Source organism: Molossus molossus, unplaced genomic scaffold (assembly GCF_014108415.1).
Source record: "Molossus molossus isolate mMolMol1 unplaced genomic scaffold, mMolMol1.p scaffold_m16_p_3, whole genome shotgun sequence".
In the NCBI taxonomy this organism is placed as follows: Eukaryota; Metazoa; Chordata; class Mammalia; order Chiroptera; family Molossidae; genus Molossus; species Molossus molossus.
The window spans coordinates 129,342,046-129,354,643 of NW_023425366.1; the positions used below are offsets into that span (position 1 = coordinate 129,342,046).

A 12,598-nucleotide genomic window follows, 5' to 3' on the forward strand; every position below is an offset into this window, starting at 1 on the left:
GGACTCTGACTTCCAGAACTAGATGAGAAGTAGTAGCGTGAACTGCAAATACTGCTCTCAAATACCAAAGGAAAGCCCGAGCTTTTAACAGCATTTCTCCCCATTCATCAACATTAGCACACGTGGTTAGAGCTTCCCTGCTGCACGCGCCCTGCAGAGAAGAACCCGTTGACTGAGCACAGCGCGCTGCACCTCTCTGCAGGGGGAGCATAAGTCCACCTGCCTCCTGGCCGCCTGCGTGCCACCAATGTCAGCCCCATGGCAGCATGCTACAATCCCAAGACGTGGGGACAACCCAACGGCCACCGAATGATGGACACAAGATGTGATTCACCCACTCAAGAGTATATAGGGTGTCCCCAAAAAATATATACACACTTTGAATAATTATAAATTCCATTGGGTTAAATTTGAAGAGAAAGAAACATCAATTGAGCTATTAACTTTAAAGTGTGTATACATTTTTTGGGACCGTGTGTGTGTGTGTGTGTGTGTGTATAATTCAGCCATAAAAGGAAGGAAACATCAATTCATGCAATAACACAGATAAACTTTGAAAACATTATGCTAAGTAAAATAATACAGTCACAAAAGGCTACAAATTATATTATTTCATTTACATGAATTTTCCAGAACAGGCACACCCAGAGGCAGCAAGCAGAGGGTGCTGAGGGCCGAGGGAGGCCATGAGGAGCATCTGCTCGGGGCCAGGCATCTCGGGGTGATGGGAGTGCTCAGAAATCAGAGTGGTGCTGGGTGCTCAGCTCAGGAATGCACAGCCCTGAGACCCATGCAAGTATATCTTATAAAAGGACATGTTTTGTGGTAAATGAAGTTGTTATTTAAAAAAATACACATACAGCCCTGGCCGGTTTGGCTCAGCGGTTAGAGCGTCGGCCTGTGGTCCGGAGAGACCCGGGTTCGGTTCCCGCTAGGGGCACGTACCTTGGTTGCAGTTTGCCCCAGCCCTGGTTGGGCCGTGTGGGTGGCAGCCACTCGATGTGTCGCTTTCACGTCGATGTCTCTCTCTCTCTCCCTCTATCTGAACAAAATATCGAAAAATGTCCTCGGGTGAGGATTAAAAAAAAAAAAAAAATACACATACACACATCTAGATTTTCATCTTCCAGAAATAAAAAGTATTTTGAATTTTTAAGTGACCAAGCAAACTTCTTTAAAAATGCAAATTGTCAACACAAATCTGATCCTGTCACTTCCCTCCCACCTGGTGCCAGGCACCTGGACGAGCACCTCCTGTCTCACTCACCCTCACTCACCGCCTCCCGACTTCCGAGGATGGGCAGCCTAGAGCCCTGCAGCAGCTCCAGCTGATGCGAATTCCTGTTCGAGGTACATGCTGTTTTATAAGAAGTTTCTCTCAAGGAAGCTTATCTTCACCTCCACCCAGTGTGTCTGCTTGAGATTCACTCTCGGAGAAGTGCAGAACTGCTCTGCCTATTAAACCGGGCTGGATGTGTTTAGAGAAAAGAGTCTGATCTAGATAGCACGTAATTATTATAGGACAGGGTTTCTCAACTTAACAGTACAGTATCTGGGGAGGATAATGCTTGTCATGAGGCCGTCCTGGGCACTGCAGCGTGCCTCTACCCACTGGATGCCAGTAGCACCCCCTCATTGTGACAGCCAAAATGTCCCAGACATGGCCAAGTGTCCCTGGGAAGGCAGAATCCCCACTGCTTAAGACCCTACACTGACTTTCCAGTCATGTTTCCTAACTATCTAAGCTTAACAGTGGTCTCAGGAATCAGAAACCAAGAGAAACGAGCAGTGGGATTATGACCTTGCCCTTAAGTGAGATCTGCAACCTTGGCAGCTGCCCTGGAGTTCCCTCTGCTAGCCCAGCTTCAGCGGGAGGCTATGAGCCGCAGCACAGGGTGGCCTGTCAGCAGGTTCTGTGCACTTTCATGCAGGTGAGTTCTCTGAATTTGTGCTCCTCAAAGACCAGAAGACCAAGGTGTGCAGATAAGAACATTGTGTTTGTTAAATTTTCACACTGGAAGGACCGTGTGCCAGGCTGGACTCTCCAGCTGGAGACTGTAGGGTCTGAAAATGTTTCATCTTGGCATCTTACTTTAAAGCTCACTCCAACTTTGTTCAATCCAAATAAGTAAATCTTTTAAATAACAAGCTCTAATCAACCCAAAGTTATGCTATGCAGTCATCTGCTGATGCCATGTATTAAGCAGGATGTGATTACTAAACATATATCTTCTAAAAATGACGGCAACCGGCAGCATTCTCCCTACTTGCAACAAGTCTGCAAAGACACTAATAATGAGCCAAACAATAGCCAAATCAGGTAGACAGCAGGAGTTCTGGGTGTGTGCTGGATGGAATTCACCAAAGTAATGAAGTATTGATTGGTGAATCACTCCTTCAAAGTAGAAATGCAATTTTCCCATAAAATTATATTTGCTTGTCAGACTCAGGGACAGAGTTAAAATTTTTCTGCAATTGTTTTTTTGGAGTTCCTCAACTAGTCAAACATGAGCTGTATGACATAATGGTCTTTATGCCAAAATATAAAGGATGTGAGCACATCAGTAGAACTAAAAAATTATTTTTAAAACCAACTTCCTGATTTTTAGTAATGTGGTAAAATAAAAAATAAATATTTGGTCTTTATGCCTGGTTCCAGGCAAGTAGCCCCTCAAACCTCTTAAGTGATATGAGCAACTTCTGTAAGCCAACGAGACGGAGGGTAGGACGTTCAGCCCAGCCCCCTGCTCCAGGGCTGAAGAGGGGCTAGGGACTGTGCTCAATCAGCAGAAGCCAGGGATTTAATCACAGTAAGCACCACACTTCCATGAAAGTCCCAACAACAGGTTCCGGGAGCTTGGCTGCAGCTCTGCGCCCGCCCTGCCGGCCCTCTGCTCGCGGTTCGGCTGTTCCTGAGCTGCACCCTTCACAATAAACCAGTAAACACAAGTAAAGTATTTTCCTAAACTCTATGTGAGTCTTTCTAGCGAATTACCTAACCTGGAGGACCCCAAAGTTGGTAGCTAAGGACCGTGCCTGCACGGCCCGCACCAGAAGTGGGGGTCTGGGAATTGACATGAACCCCAGCGTCAGACAGTCAACTGCAGGATATCCAGCTGACCGCAGAGAACTGGAGAATTGGTTGGTGACAGAAAAAAAGGCACCACAGGTAAGAATGTGTTTTCCGACATTAAACTTGAAAAGCGTACAAGCTGGATGAAGGCCAGCGCCGAGAGCAGCTGGCCCAGCCTTGTCTAACTCAGAGGCAAGCCTCCAGCAGGTATTTCTGCACACACCGCTACATGACTTCACCACCCATACAGAGGGCCACAGCAGTGGGCCATTTCCTGTTGAGAAAGCAGCCTGTTTCACAGGCTTCCTAGGAGGGGTATCATGAAACTGGAAAAAGCAGACAGACCGGGGCTCAAAACCATCTAGGGAGCTGTGCTCTTGAGCAAGTCTCATCTCTTAGCTTCCACCTGCTGTATGTAAAGTGGGGGTGCACCACCTGCCTCCCAGAGTTGTCATGAGGATTAGAGGGGGTAATATATTTAAAGTGCCTGGCACACAACAGAAGGCCAGTAACTGTAGGTTTCCTTCCCCTTCCTGTCCAAGGTCCACAAAATCCAATCAGAGAACTGAAGTTCAAGGGAATGCCTGAACACCACACTGTCATTGTCTGGGCATGCAGCCATTCTCAAAGGCAGTAAGTAACCAGAGACCTGAGGCATGAGCACTAAAACACATTAGAAAGGCTCCACTGATGGGGTCTGTGGACACAATCTGTTCTACTACAGAGGCAGTCAGATCAAGTCCAGTGACACTGACCTTGACAGCAAGGACTCAAAACTCACATTCTACATTTCTGCAATGCAGTCAAATCAGTGCACAGATTTCACCATTGACACCTTCATGCATCTAAAAACAGCATAGGCATAAACAAACCACTCACTATTTTTCTCCTAATGGTACAAACCAACCCAAGGCACCCGCACATTCGTGCAGGGGAACAATTTACACAGATAAGATTAAGTTGCTTTAGCTTTGATTTAATAAACAATTGTCAATATTCATTTCAAATAATCAGTATTTTATAATCCTGAGATGTGAACAAAGCTTCAGAGGGTCTAAACAAGTCTTTTACTGTAAGTTACCATCCTTGTTTAACTCACAAACTTCAGGTAGTGTTTTTAGGTCAGTGTGAATACAGAGAAGGCTTTTGCTGGTCTCCTAGGGCACCGCATACACCCTTTATGTGTACGTACACACACACACACACACACACACACACAGTCATTGCATACACCCTTTGTGTGTACACACACACACTCACACACACACACTGTATAGCCAACAGGAGAGAGACCCTGTGATCCGGGAAACTGAAGCAAAGGCCTGCAGATTCTCAATGGCAGTTCAGAGGAGGACACGAATCCATCAGTGTCCGCCTGGCTAGCTAGCTCACTGCCTTGCGCATTGTTAACCCATGACTGAATTCAGCCCACCTCTGCAGGTACATGGGGAGTTAGGTTTCTGAATCTGTCCTTTAGCATAACCTCTAACATTTGGCTGTGATGTCCAAGTACTTTTCCATTTAGGAAAAAAACCCAAATCATATCAATTCTATCTTGAATCCATCATCACTTGTGGCATAGCACAAGCTTAATATAAGGTGAAAAATAAAATAAGTCAAATACACACATACTTGCAATTTTAGATTACACCTTAATAATTGCAGATATTGACTGTTGTCTGTGCTGGTAAAAAATCATGCAGAATGTCATCTGGAGAAATTCTCCTGGCTTAGCTCTAGGAAGTTCTACAAAAATTATCTTTTCTCTCCATCAATTAAGAAGCTATTGAACGAGGGTGTGGAGAAAAGGGGACTCTAGTGCACTGCTGGTGGGAATGCAGACTGGTGCAGCCACTATGGAAAACAATATGGTGTTACCTCAAAAAATTAAAAATTGAACTTCCATTTGACCCAGTGATCCCACTTCTAGGAATATACCCTAAGAAGCCTGAAACAGAAAGAATATATGTACCCCCATGTTTGTAGCAGCACTATTTACAATAGCTAAGATCTGGAAACAGCCCAAGTGTCCATCAGTAGACAAATGGATAAAAAAGCTGTGGTACATATACACAATGGAGTACTACGCAGCTATAAGAAAGAAAGATCTCTCATCCTTTGAGACTACATGGAGGGACCTGGAAAGTATCATCCTAAGTGAAACAAGCCAAACAGAGAAAGACAAGTTTCATATGATCTCACTTATTTGTGGAATATAATGAACATTAACAGTCTGAGGAATGGGGTAGTCGCAGAGACGTGGAAGTGGGATACAGACTGACAATCCCCTAAAGAGGGGGTGGTGGGGGAGAGATAAACCACAGAACTTATATGCATGTATGCATGAACAGTGGACATGGACAACAAACTGGGGAAAGGGCAGGGAGGGAGGGGGAGGCGGGAATCAGTGGGGGGAAAAGGAGAAACATCTGTAACAAAAATTAATTAATGGAAAAAAAAAAAGAAGCTATTGAATGACTGCTATTACCAGGAACCTAGATAGTGGGGCCTAAGGGTCCTTTCAAGTTTCAATAGGTCTATAATATTTTCATTAACTTTAAGTACTAGGTGCAATTGCATAGGAAAGACTACATGTCATCCTGGCCGGTTTGGCTCAGTGGTTAGAGCGTCGGCCTGCAGTCCAGAGAGACTTGGTTTCGGCCCCGCTAAGGGCACATACCTCGGTTGCAGTTTGTCCCCAGCCCTGGTTGGGTTGTGTGGGTGCCAGCCACTCGATGTGTCCCTTTCACATCGATTTCGATTTCTCTCTCTCTCTCTCCCCCTCCCTCTCTCCCTCTCTCCCTCTCTCCCTCTCTCCCTCTCTCCCTCTCTCCCTCTCTCCCTCTCTCTCCCTCCCACTCTGTAAAAAATGGGAAAATGTCCTCAGGTGAAGATAAAAAAAAGACTACATGTCATTTTCTTTTAATTTTTTTTCTTTATTGATTTTTTAGAGAGAAATAGAAACATCGATGAGAAAGAACATCATTTGGCCGCCTCCTGCATGCCCCATACTGGGGATTTGGCTGACAACCTGGGCATGTGCCCTGACTGAGAATTGAACCAGTGACCTCTTGGTGCATGGGTTGATGCTCAACCACTGAGCCACACCGGCTGGGTGCTGTCATTTTCTTTTAAAGTCCCAAGTCTGCAAATGTAGAAAAGTGGCATAACTAGTTTTTTTCTCAGTGAGTCAATCTACCCACCTTGCAACCTGTGATTAAGAATATGCTGATTCAGGAAGCTGACATTTCTCTCTGGGGAAAACTCTTTTTCTGTAGAAGACCACACAGTAAATATTTTAGGCTTGCAAGTCACAGAGCAGCAACTCCCGCTCTGCGGCTGTAGGCCAGACCGCTCACAAACCGCAGGTGAGTGAGGGCAGTGGCTGTTCCGACAACACTTTGTGGACACTGACATTTGGATTTCATATAAAAAATTTTCACGTTACAAAATATTGTAATTTTTTGCAACCACTTAAAAATGTAATTTACTTCACAGGCTGTCCAAAAAGGTCAGTGAGCCCAATTTGGCCCACAAGCCATATCCGTGCTCTAAATCCAGAGAAGCCACTCCTGCTTCCGCTTTGCCCAAAGGGAAACATAGTCTCAGTTTTGAAGGGAGCACACCAAACCAAGTTACTAAAATGGTGCTGCTGCTACAGTTTCAGAGCTGCTTTAGCTCAAAGGAGTCTTAAATCTCAATCTCTAGGCTATAGTAACTAAATAGCATTGTTAATGACTAAACATTGCCCAAGTGCCAAAGTGTCAGAGGATTCTTTTAACCATAGAATCCTCCATCATAATTTCTTAATAAAATAACCATACGGAAAGCTGTGCTAAGCATGGTCCAATCAAATTCATTACCGTACTTTCATGCAACTCCAAAAGAACCAGATGTGGCTGGCTATGGGACCCACACATCCAAATGAACACCAGAAGACCTTGTGTAAAACTATTAATTTGAGGGGAGGGGGGCCATTACAGTTAAGTTACTTCATAAGCAACAAAGTTTATAAAGCAAATCCAAGCTCTTAGAATACAGGGTGGGGCAAAAATACGTTTGTATGGAAAATAATACAAAAATTAATAACAACAATACAAGAATAAACTTTCGTGTACTCACAACTGTAAGCCTACTTTTGCCTATTTTACTTTACCTCACTGTGATTTCTACACATGCGTTTCTTTTGCTCATTTTAACCTTACTTATGGACATTTTTATAATGTGACTGTTTCACTTCAAAATAATGTCTGGATTGATTATTCCAAGTAAGAGAGCTAATCTCCCCCTAAATATTCAGAAAGCACCAGATTAGTCTTCATCTTGGAGACATTAGCTGCCAAACTGTTAGTGCAACTGGTTGAAACAAATGTACACACATGCATACACACAAACACACACAGGCGTGCACACACACACACACACAAACACACATGCACACCTGAGCATCTCCAAAGCATAATGAAGTAAATGAGGTATCTGAATCCAGTATTAGTTTTCCTTAGAAAAGTACACATTAGAGAGCATGGAGGGACCTGGAGAGTATTATGCCAACTGAAATAAGCCAGTCAGAGAGAGACAAATATCACATGATTTCACTCATATGGACTCTAATGAACAAAATAAAATGATGCATAAAATAGAAACAGAGGCATGGAAACATGGAACAGGCTGACAAATCTCAGAGGAAAGGGGGGTTAGGAAGAGAATAATAAAAAAACTTATATCCATATATGCATAGCCCATGGACACAGATAATAGGGTAGTGAAGGTCTAGGGCAGAACAGGAGCCAAGTAGAGGGGGCCAAGGGGGGGGGGGGGCATTTGTAATACTGTTAACAATAAAAATAAAAAATTTTTAAAGGTACACTATTAGAAAGTAACCTCTGTTAAGATATTCTGAGGCTCTGTCTACAGCTATAATTCTACCCAGATTCCATAAAAATCAAACAACTTAAACAGTTTTTCAATTTTTAAAATCCATCCAATTGTATGAGCATTGAAGACATCAAGCGTACTGCAGTAAAGGTAGTCAGGACAAGTGTCAGAACAAACACCTAGGAGATTCGCTCATTCGTAACTACACGTCAGCGGAAACAAGACTTTTTACCCTATCCAGAACAGTATTTCTACCAGCTGACATTTCTAATTCGTCGTTTTACACCTTATCTGTGTTCCATATGGAGATGTCACATTTTGGTAACTGTACATTATCACTACAGTACTTTAGAATTGTTCATCTAAAAAAGACCAATGTGAGTAATTAATCCATAGCAAAGAATGTGGTTTTACAACTTAAAACCACTGGCTAGCTTTATGTTCACCCCTAACAATATCATAGCAGTTATCCCCTAACAAATTGCAATCGCTGTGGGATTACCAAAAAATATATATATATATACAGAAATTTATTATTTCCTTTAAAAGTAGAAAAAAGACCACTATAATTATTTGCTAAATAAGAACTAAACGCTACTTTTCTAAATGAACTGTTTTACTTCCTTCGATGATTCTTTAATTTCATTAAAACGCATGAAATCGACCTGAGTGTAAACTCGCTGAACATCTGGCATAAGAAAAACAACAGGAAAATGAGAAATCTATGAAAATGATGAGACACAAAACGGAGAATAATTTAGTTTCTGCTCTCTGGAAAGCTGTACTATAAACGCTAGTTATTAACAAGCCAACAGTCTGACGGAGGTCAAAAGCCTGTTTTCAATGAATGCAAACTGTAAATTACATTATGGTCAAATATGAAACATCTCACCCTTAATTCTACGGTTGACCTGCACATCATTCTTTAAGTGGCACAAAACTAAGCTAATGAAAAGACGACCCAGCCGGTCCCTCTGCAACTACAACTCCTAGAATTCACTCCAACCCGGAGCTGGTGGTAAAACCCTGCCAGCAAAAGCCTGCATCTCCTCGTCCTTGCCACATCTTTCCGGTCAGACACCAACCTCGAAGTTTGGAGGAAATGTCCCTGAGGTAGGAGGGGAAGGCTGGGTGGGGAGGGAGCGAGGGCCTGTCAAACACATTTGTAAGTGCTTCGGGCAAATGTCACCCGAATAAGCCCGGAGAGTTGGGAGGCTGCGACGCACGGTTACATTTCTTTATGACCCTTTGTATGAGCTGAGGTTCAACCAGACAAAAAAAGAGGGCCGGCCACTCCGGGGCATGGAGCGTGCGGCGTGACGGGCTGGGTCTGCTGGTCCGTAGCTCAGGCCCGGCGCCAGACGGGTGCCCAGCGCCGGGCGCCGAGGTGGCCGAGCGCCCGCAGCCACCGCCTGGGGCGCGGGAACAATGCGGGGTCGGGCGCCCCAGCCGGGCCGGCGGGGTACCGGAGGCCTCGGCAGCCGGGCAGGTAACAAAAGACGCCGCGGGGCCCCGGCCGAGCGCCCGGCGGGGAAACTTTCCGAGGCGTCGAGGCCGCCGCCCCGCACAATGGCCGCCCAGCGCGGGAAGGCCGGGCCGCCACGCCCCCGCCCCGCCGGCCGGGCCCGTACCTGGTGGTTCTCCTTCCTGCCGCCCGCAGGCGCCGCCGGGCCGCCCGGGCCGCTCGTCATGTTCACGTACAGGGAGCGGGTGAGCGGACTCCGCAGCGTCCACATCCTCCGCGCCAGCCACACGGACGCCAGGCTCAGGCACAGCCAGCCGGCCAGCAGTCTCATCGGGGGCCGCGGCCGCTCGCTCCGATCACCGCCGGCGCCGCGGCGAGGAGCAGGACGCGCCGCCGCCTCCGGCCGCCGCCGCCGCCGCCCGGGCTCGAGCCATCGTGCCCAACTTGTCCATCCAGCCCCTGCAGGGCCGAGGCGGAGTGGGGAGGGGCGGGCTGCGCGCCGCCTTCCCGCCTCCCTGGCCTTTCCGCCCACGGAACGCCGCTGCAGCCGGCACGGGTTTCCGCCCGGAGCACGAACGAGCAGCGGGGCGCGTTCTGGCTGGGGCGCGCTCCTGCGCCCAATCAGCGGGCCGGGCCGGCCGGAGGCGGGGCAAAGGGAGCGCTCATTCGTCGGGAGCGCGCCCGCAGCCTGGTCTCGGCCGCTGTTCCGCGTGATGGAGCTCCTTCTAATTTTTTTAGGGTAGGTGCGATCCCTTCCGAAGGCGGTGACTGAAGCCTCCCGGTCCTTCCAAGGTGGTGGCCGCAGGACTTCTGCTCGTTCCTCGCCTTAGTGGTTGTCAGGGCCGCTCAGCCCACCCTGGGCCGGACTTTTACCTGGTTGTGCAGACTGGCCCGGGGCTGAGGAGGGCGAGTCTCACCTCTCCAGACACTCAGACCGAAGCCTTGGAGACGGGCACTACCAGTTTTCGCGGCACTGGCTCAGCTGCGTGGCTTCCTATTTACATTCAGAGCCTGCGAGCCAGACCCCCACCCAAAGGCGTCAGTCCTTCTTTGCCGAGGCTGCAAACCAAACAGGAATTGGGGAGGGGCAATACCACCCGCCCGGCGCCCCAAGCCAGGCCAGTTGCAACTAGTTTCTAAGAGCATCAGTGAAAGGTCTGCCGTTGTTGGAAGCTGCTGCGGCTGGGCACCTGCAAGTAATGTTTGGATGTATTGATCCTGTCCAAGGATGAAGACCCCAAATTATTGTCCCGGGCTGCAACTAACAGGCGGAAGTTGGACACAACGCTCTTACAGCGAACTAAGCGCTGGGAGCCGTATTTACCCGGATGTTTCTTTGATCATTTATAGATCGAGGAGACCTTTCAAAACTGAAGGGTTACTCTGTGTTCCTGTGTCTGAAGTTCTTCCTGTTGCAACTAAGTCCAACCAGTCTGCAACTTAGGAGTAACAGAGTTCATGGATTCCCTAACTCTAACACCTTCCTAGATTTGTTTAGAAAATGCTTTTAATTTAACTGCATTAGAAATAATGTATATATATTTTATCTTAGTTCAAAAGAAATCAACCTTTCTGTTAACTCCAATGTTGCGCGTCAAAGGCTGTCATTTATGGAACAGCAATTCACTGACACGGAACAAACTCGTTCCTTACCCACAAACATCTTTATTAGCTTCTAAGAATCTCAGCTTGGCACCTTTCACTAACAGCGGCATCTTGTTGCCTAATGTGACATAGGCTACAACAACCACGAAAAAGGGGGTGGGTACTTTGCACTCTCCCCTTATACTCCCTGACTGCTTCCTGCCAAAACCCCAAAGAACCTGCATCTTAACTAAATCTAGTTCAAACCGCTAGCGGTCCTGGCCCAAATCATCAAAACGGAACTGCAGCAAGAAGTCCAAATAACTCATCTTGTTTCCCGTGTCACTTCTCCCTCCTGTCTCTGGATTAGTGTCACAGATAAAGCAGCTCTGTGCCCAAAACAAAACAAAATAAAAACCTTTAAAGGAGATGGGTTGGGGAGGTTGGCATACGCAGCAAGACTATATAAAATGACATATTTCATTTCTGAAAACAAAGGAAACCAATTGGTATGTCCTCCAACTATAAGCCTGATGAGCTACAGCTCAGAGACTGTAAAATATGTCACATGAACAAGAACCAACTAAATGGCTGCTACACTCTGAAGGCTTTGAGGTCAGCTGACTGTCACAGAGCCTAGCATCTCAAAAAGCAGATTTTCACTTTATACCTGAGCACTGGATCTGGAAAATTAATTGCTCACCCACTGTAATACCCTATAATAATCACCAAATACTCAAACACATGTTATTTACATTTAGCAAGCACAGGAAGAAACCAACGTGCAGTGTGATCAAATTAGCAAATTCAATTAGCAGACCTTTTCATAAAACCTGGTCTCCCAGCCCGTGGTCCTTGGATCCATCTAAGAAGCCTTGCTGTCTCTCTTCTCAGAGAGCCTCCTGAATTACCAGTGAAGAGGAAGGGACAATGGCAGGAGTAAATATATGAAGCAGAAGTTGAGATTGCCCTCCGGAACTGCCCCTTCCTTCATCTACTAGAATGTCACTACTGCATATTAAAACCTCAATTATCCGTCGTGGAGAGGGGAGGAGGCACAGATAACACACTTCTTAATATGTTTTAGAATGTAAGAGAAAGAAACAAGTTTTCCTCAATGTACTCAATAAATGTGTCCTATGGTTATTAAGCAATGGTCACCTCTAAAAAAATAAAATTAGTAAATGTATTCAACAATTTTTAAATATATATTTTTTTATTTTTTTTGAGAGAGGAAGGGAGAGAGAGATGGAAACATCGATTGGCTGCCTCCTGCACACCCTCCACTGGGGATTTGGCTCACAACCTGGGCATGTGCCCTGACTGGGAATCCAACTGGCCATGTCCATGCATGGGTCGATGATCAACCACTGAGCCACACTGGCTGGGCTCAACAATATTGTAAAATTAGTAAATGTAGGGGATTCTTATCTGGACTTGGTTGATGTAATTTCAATTACATACAATTATATCACTATGGTCTCTGATAAATTCTAAGCTAAAATGAAACATGCAAACAAGTTTTAAAAAACAGCAACATGGGCCGCTCCTGGAGCTGCTTGTGTGCTCGTTTGGTGCAGACCTGGTACCTCTTTTGT

The 12,598-nt window shown here is 46.1% G+C and overlaps 1 protein-coding gene across 5 annotated transcripts in view; it reads right to left on the reverse strand.

The window, feature by feature from the left end:
- The window catches only part of METTL9 (methyltransferase like 9), a 43,126-nt gene extending 31,246 nt beyond the window's left edge, over positions 1-11,880 (reverse strand). For 2 of the 5 annotated variants that reach the window (XM_036279348.1, XM_036279346.1), the window contains exon 1: positions 9,583-9,762. In XM_036279348.1, the coding sequence (XP_036135241.1) occupies positions 9,583-9,747 (165 nt within the window). In that variant the 5' untranslated portion in view covers positions 9,748-9,762. Of the gene's footprint in view, positions 1-9,582; positions 9,897-11,820 lie in introns of those variants that run through there. The other 3 variants (XM_036279347.1, XM_036279345.1, XM_036279344.1) reach the window with 3 other exon arrangements.
- Positions 11,881-12,598: the final 718 nt, after the last annotated feature.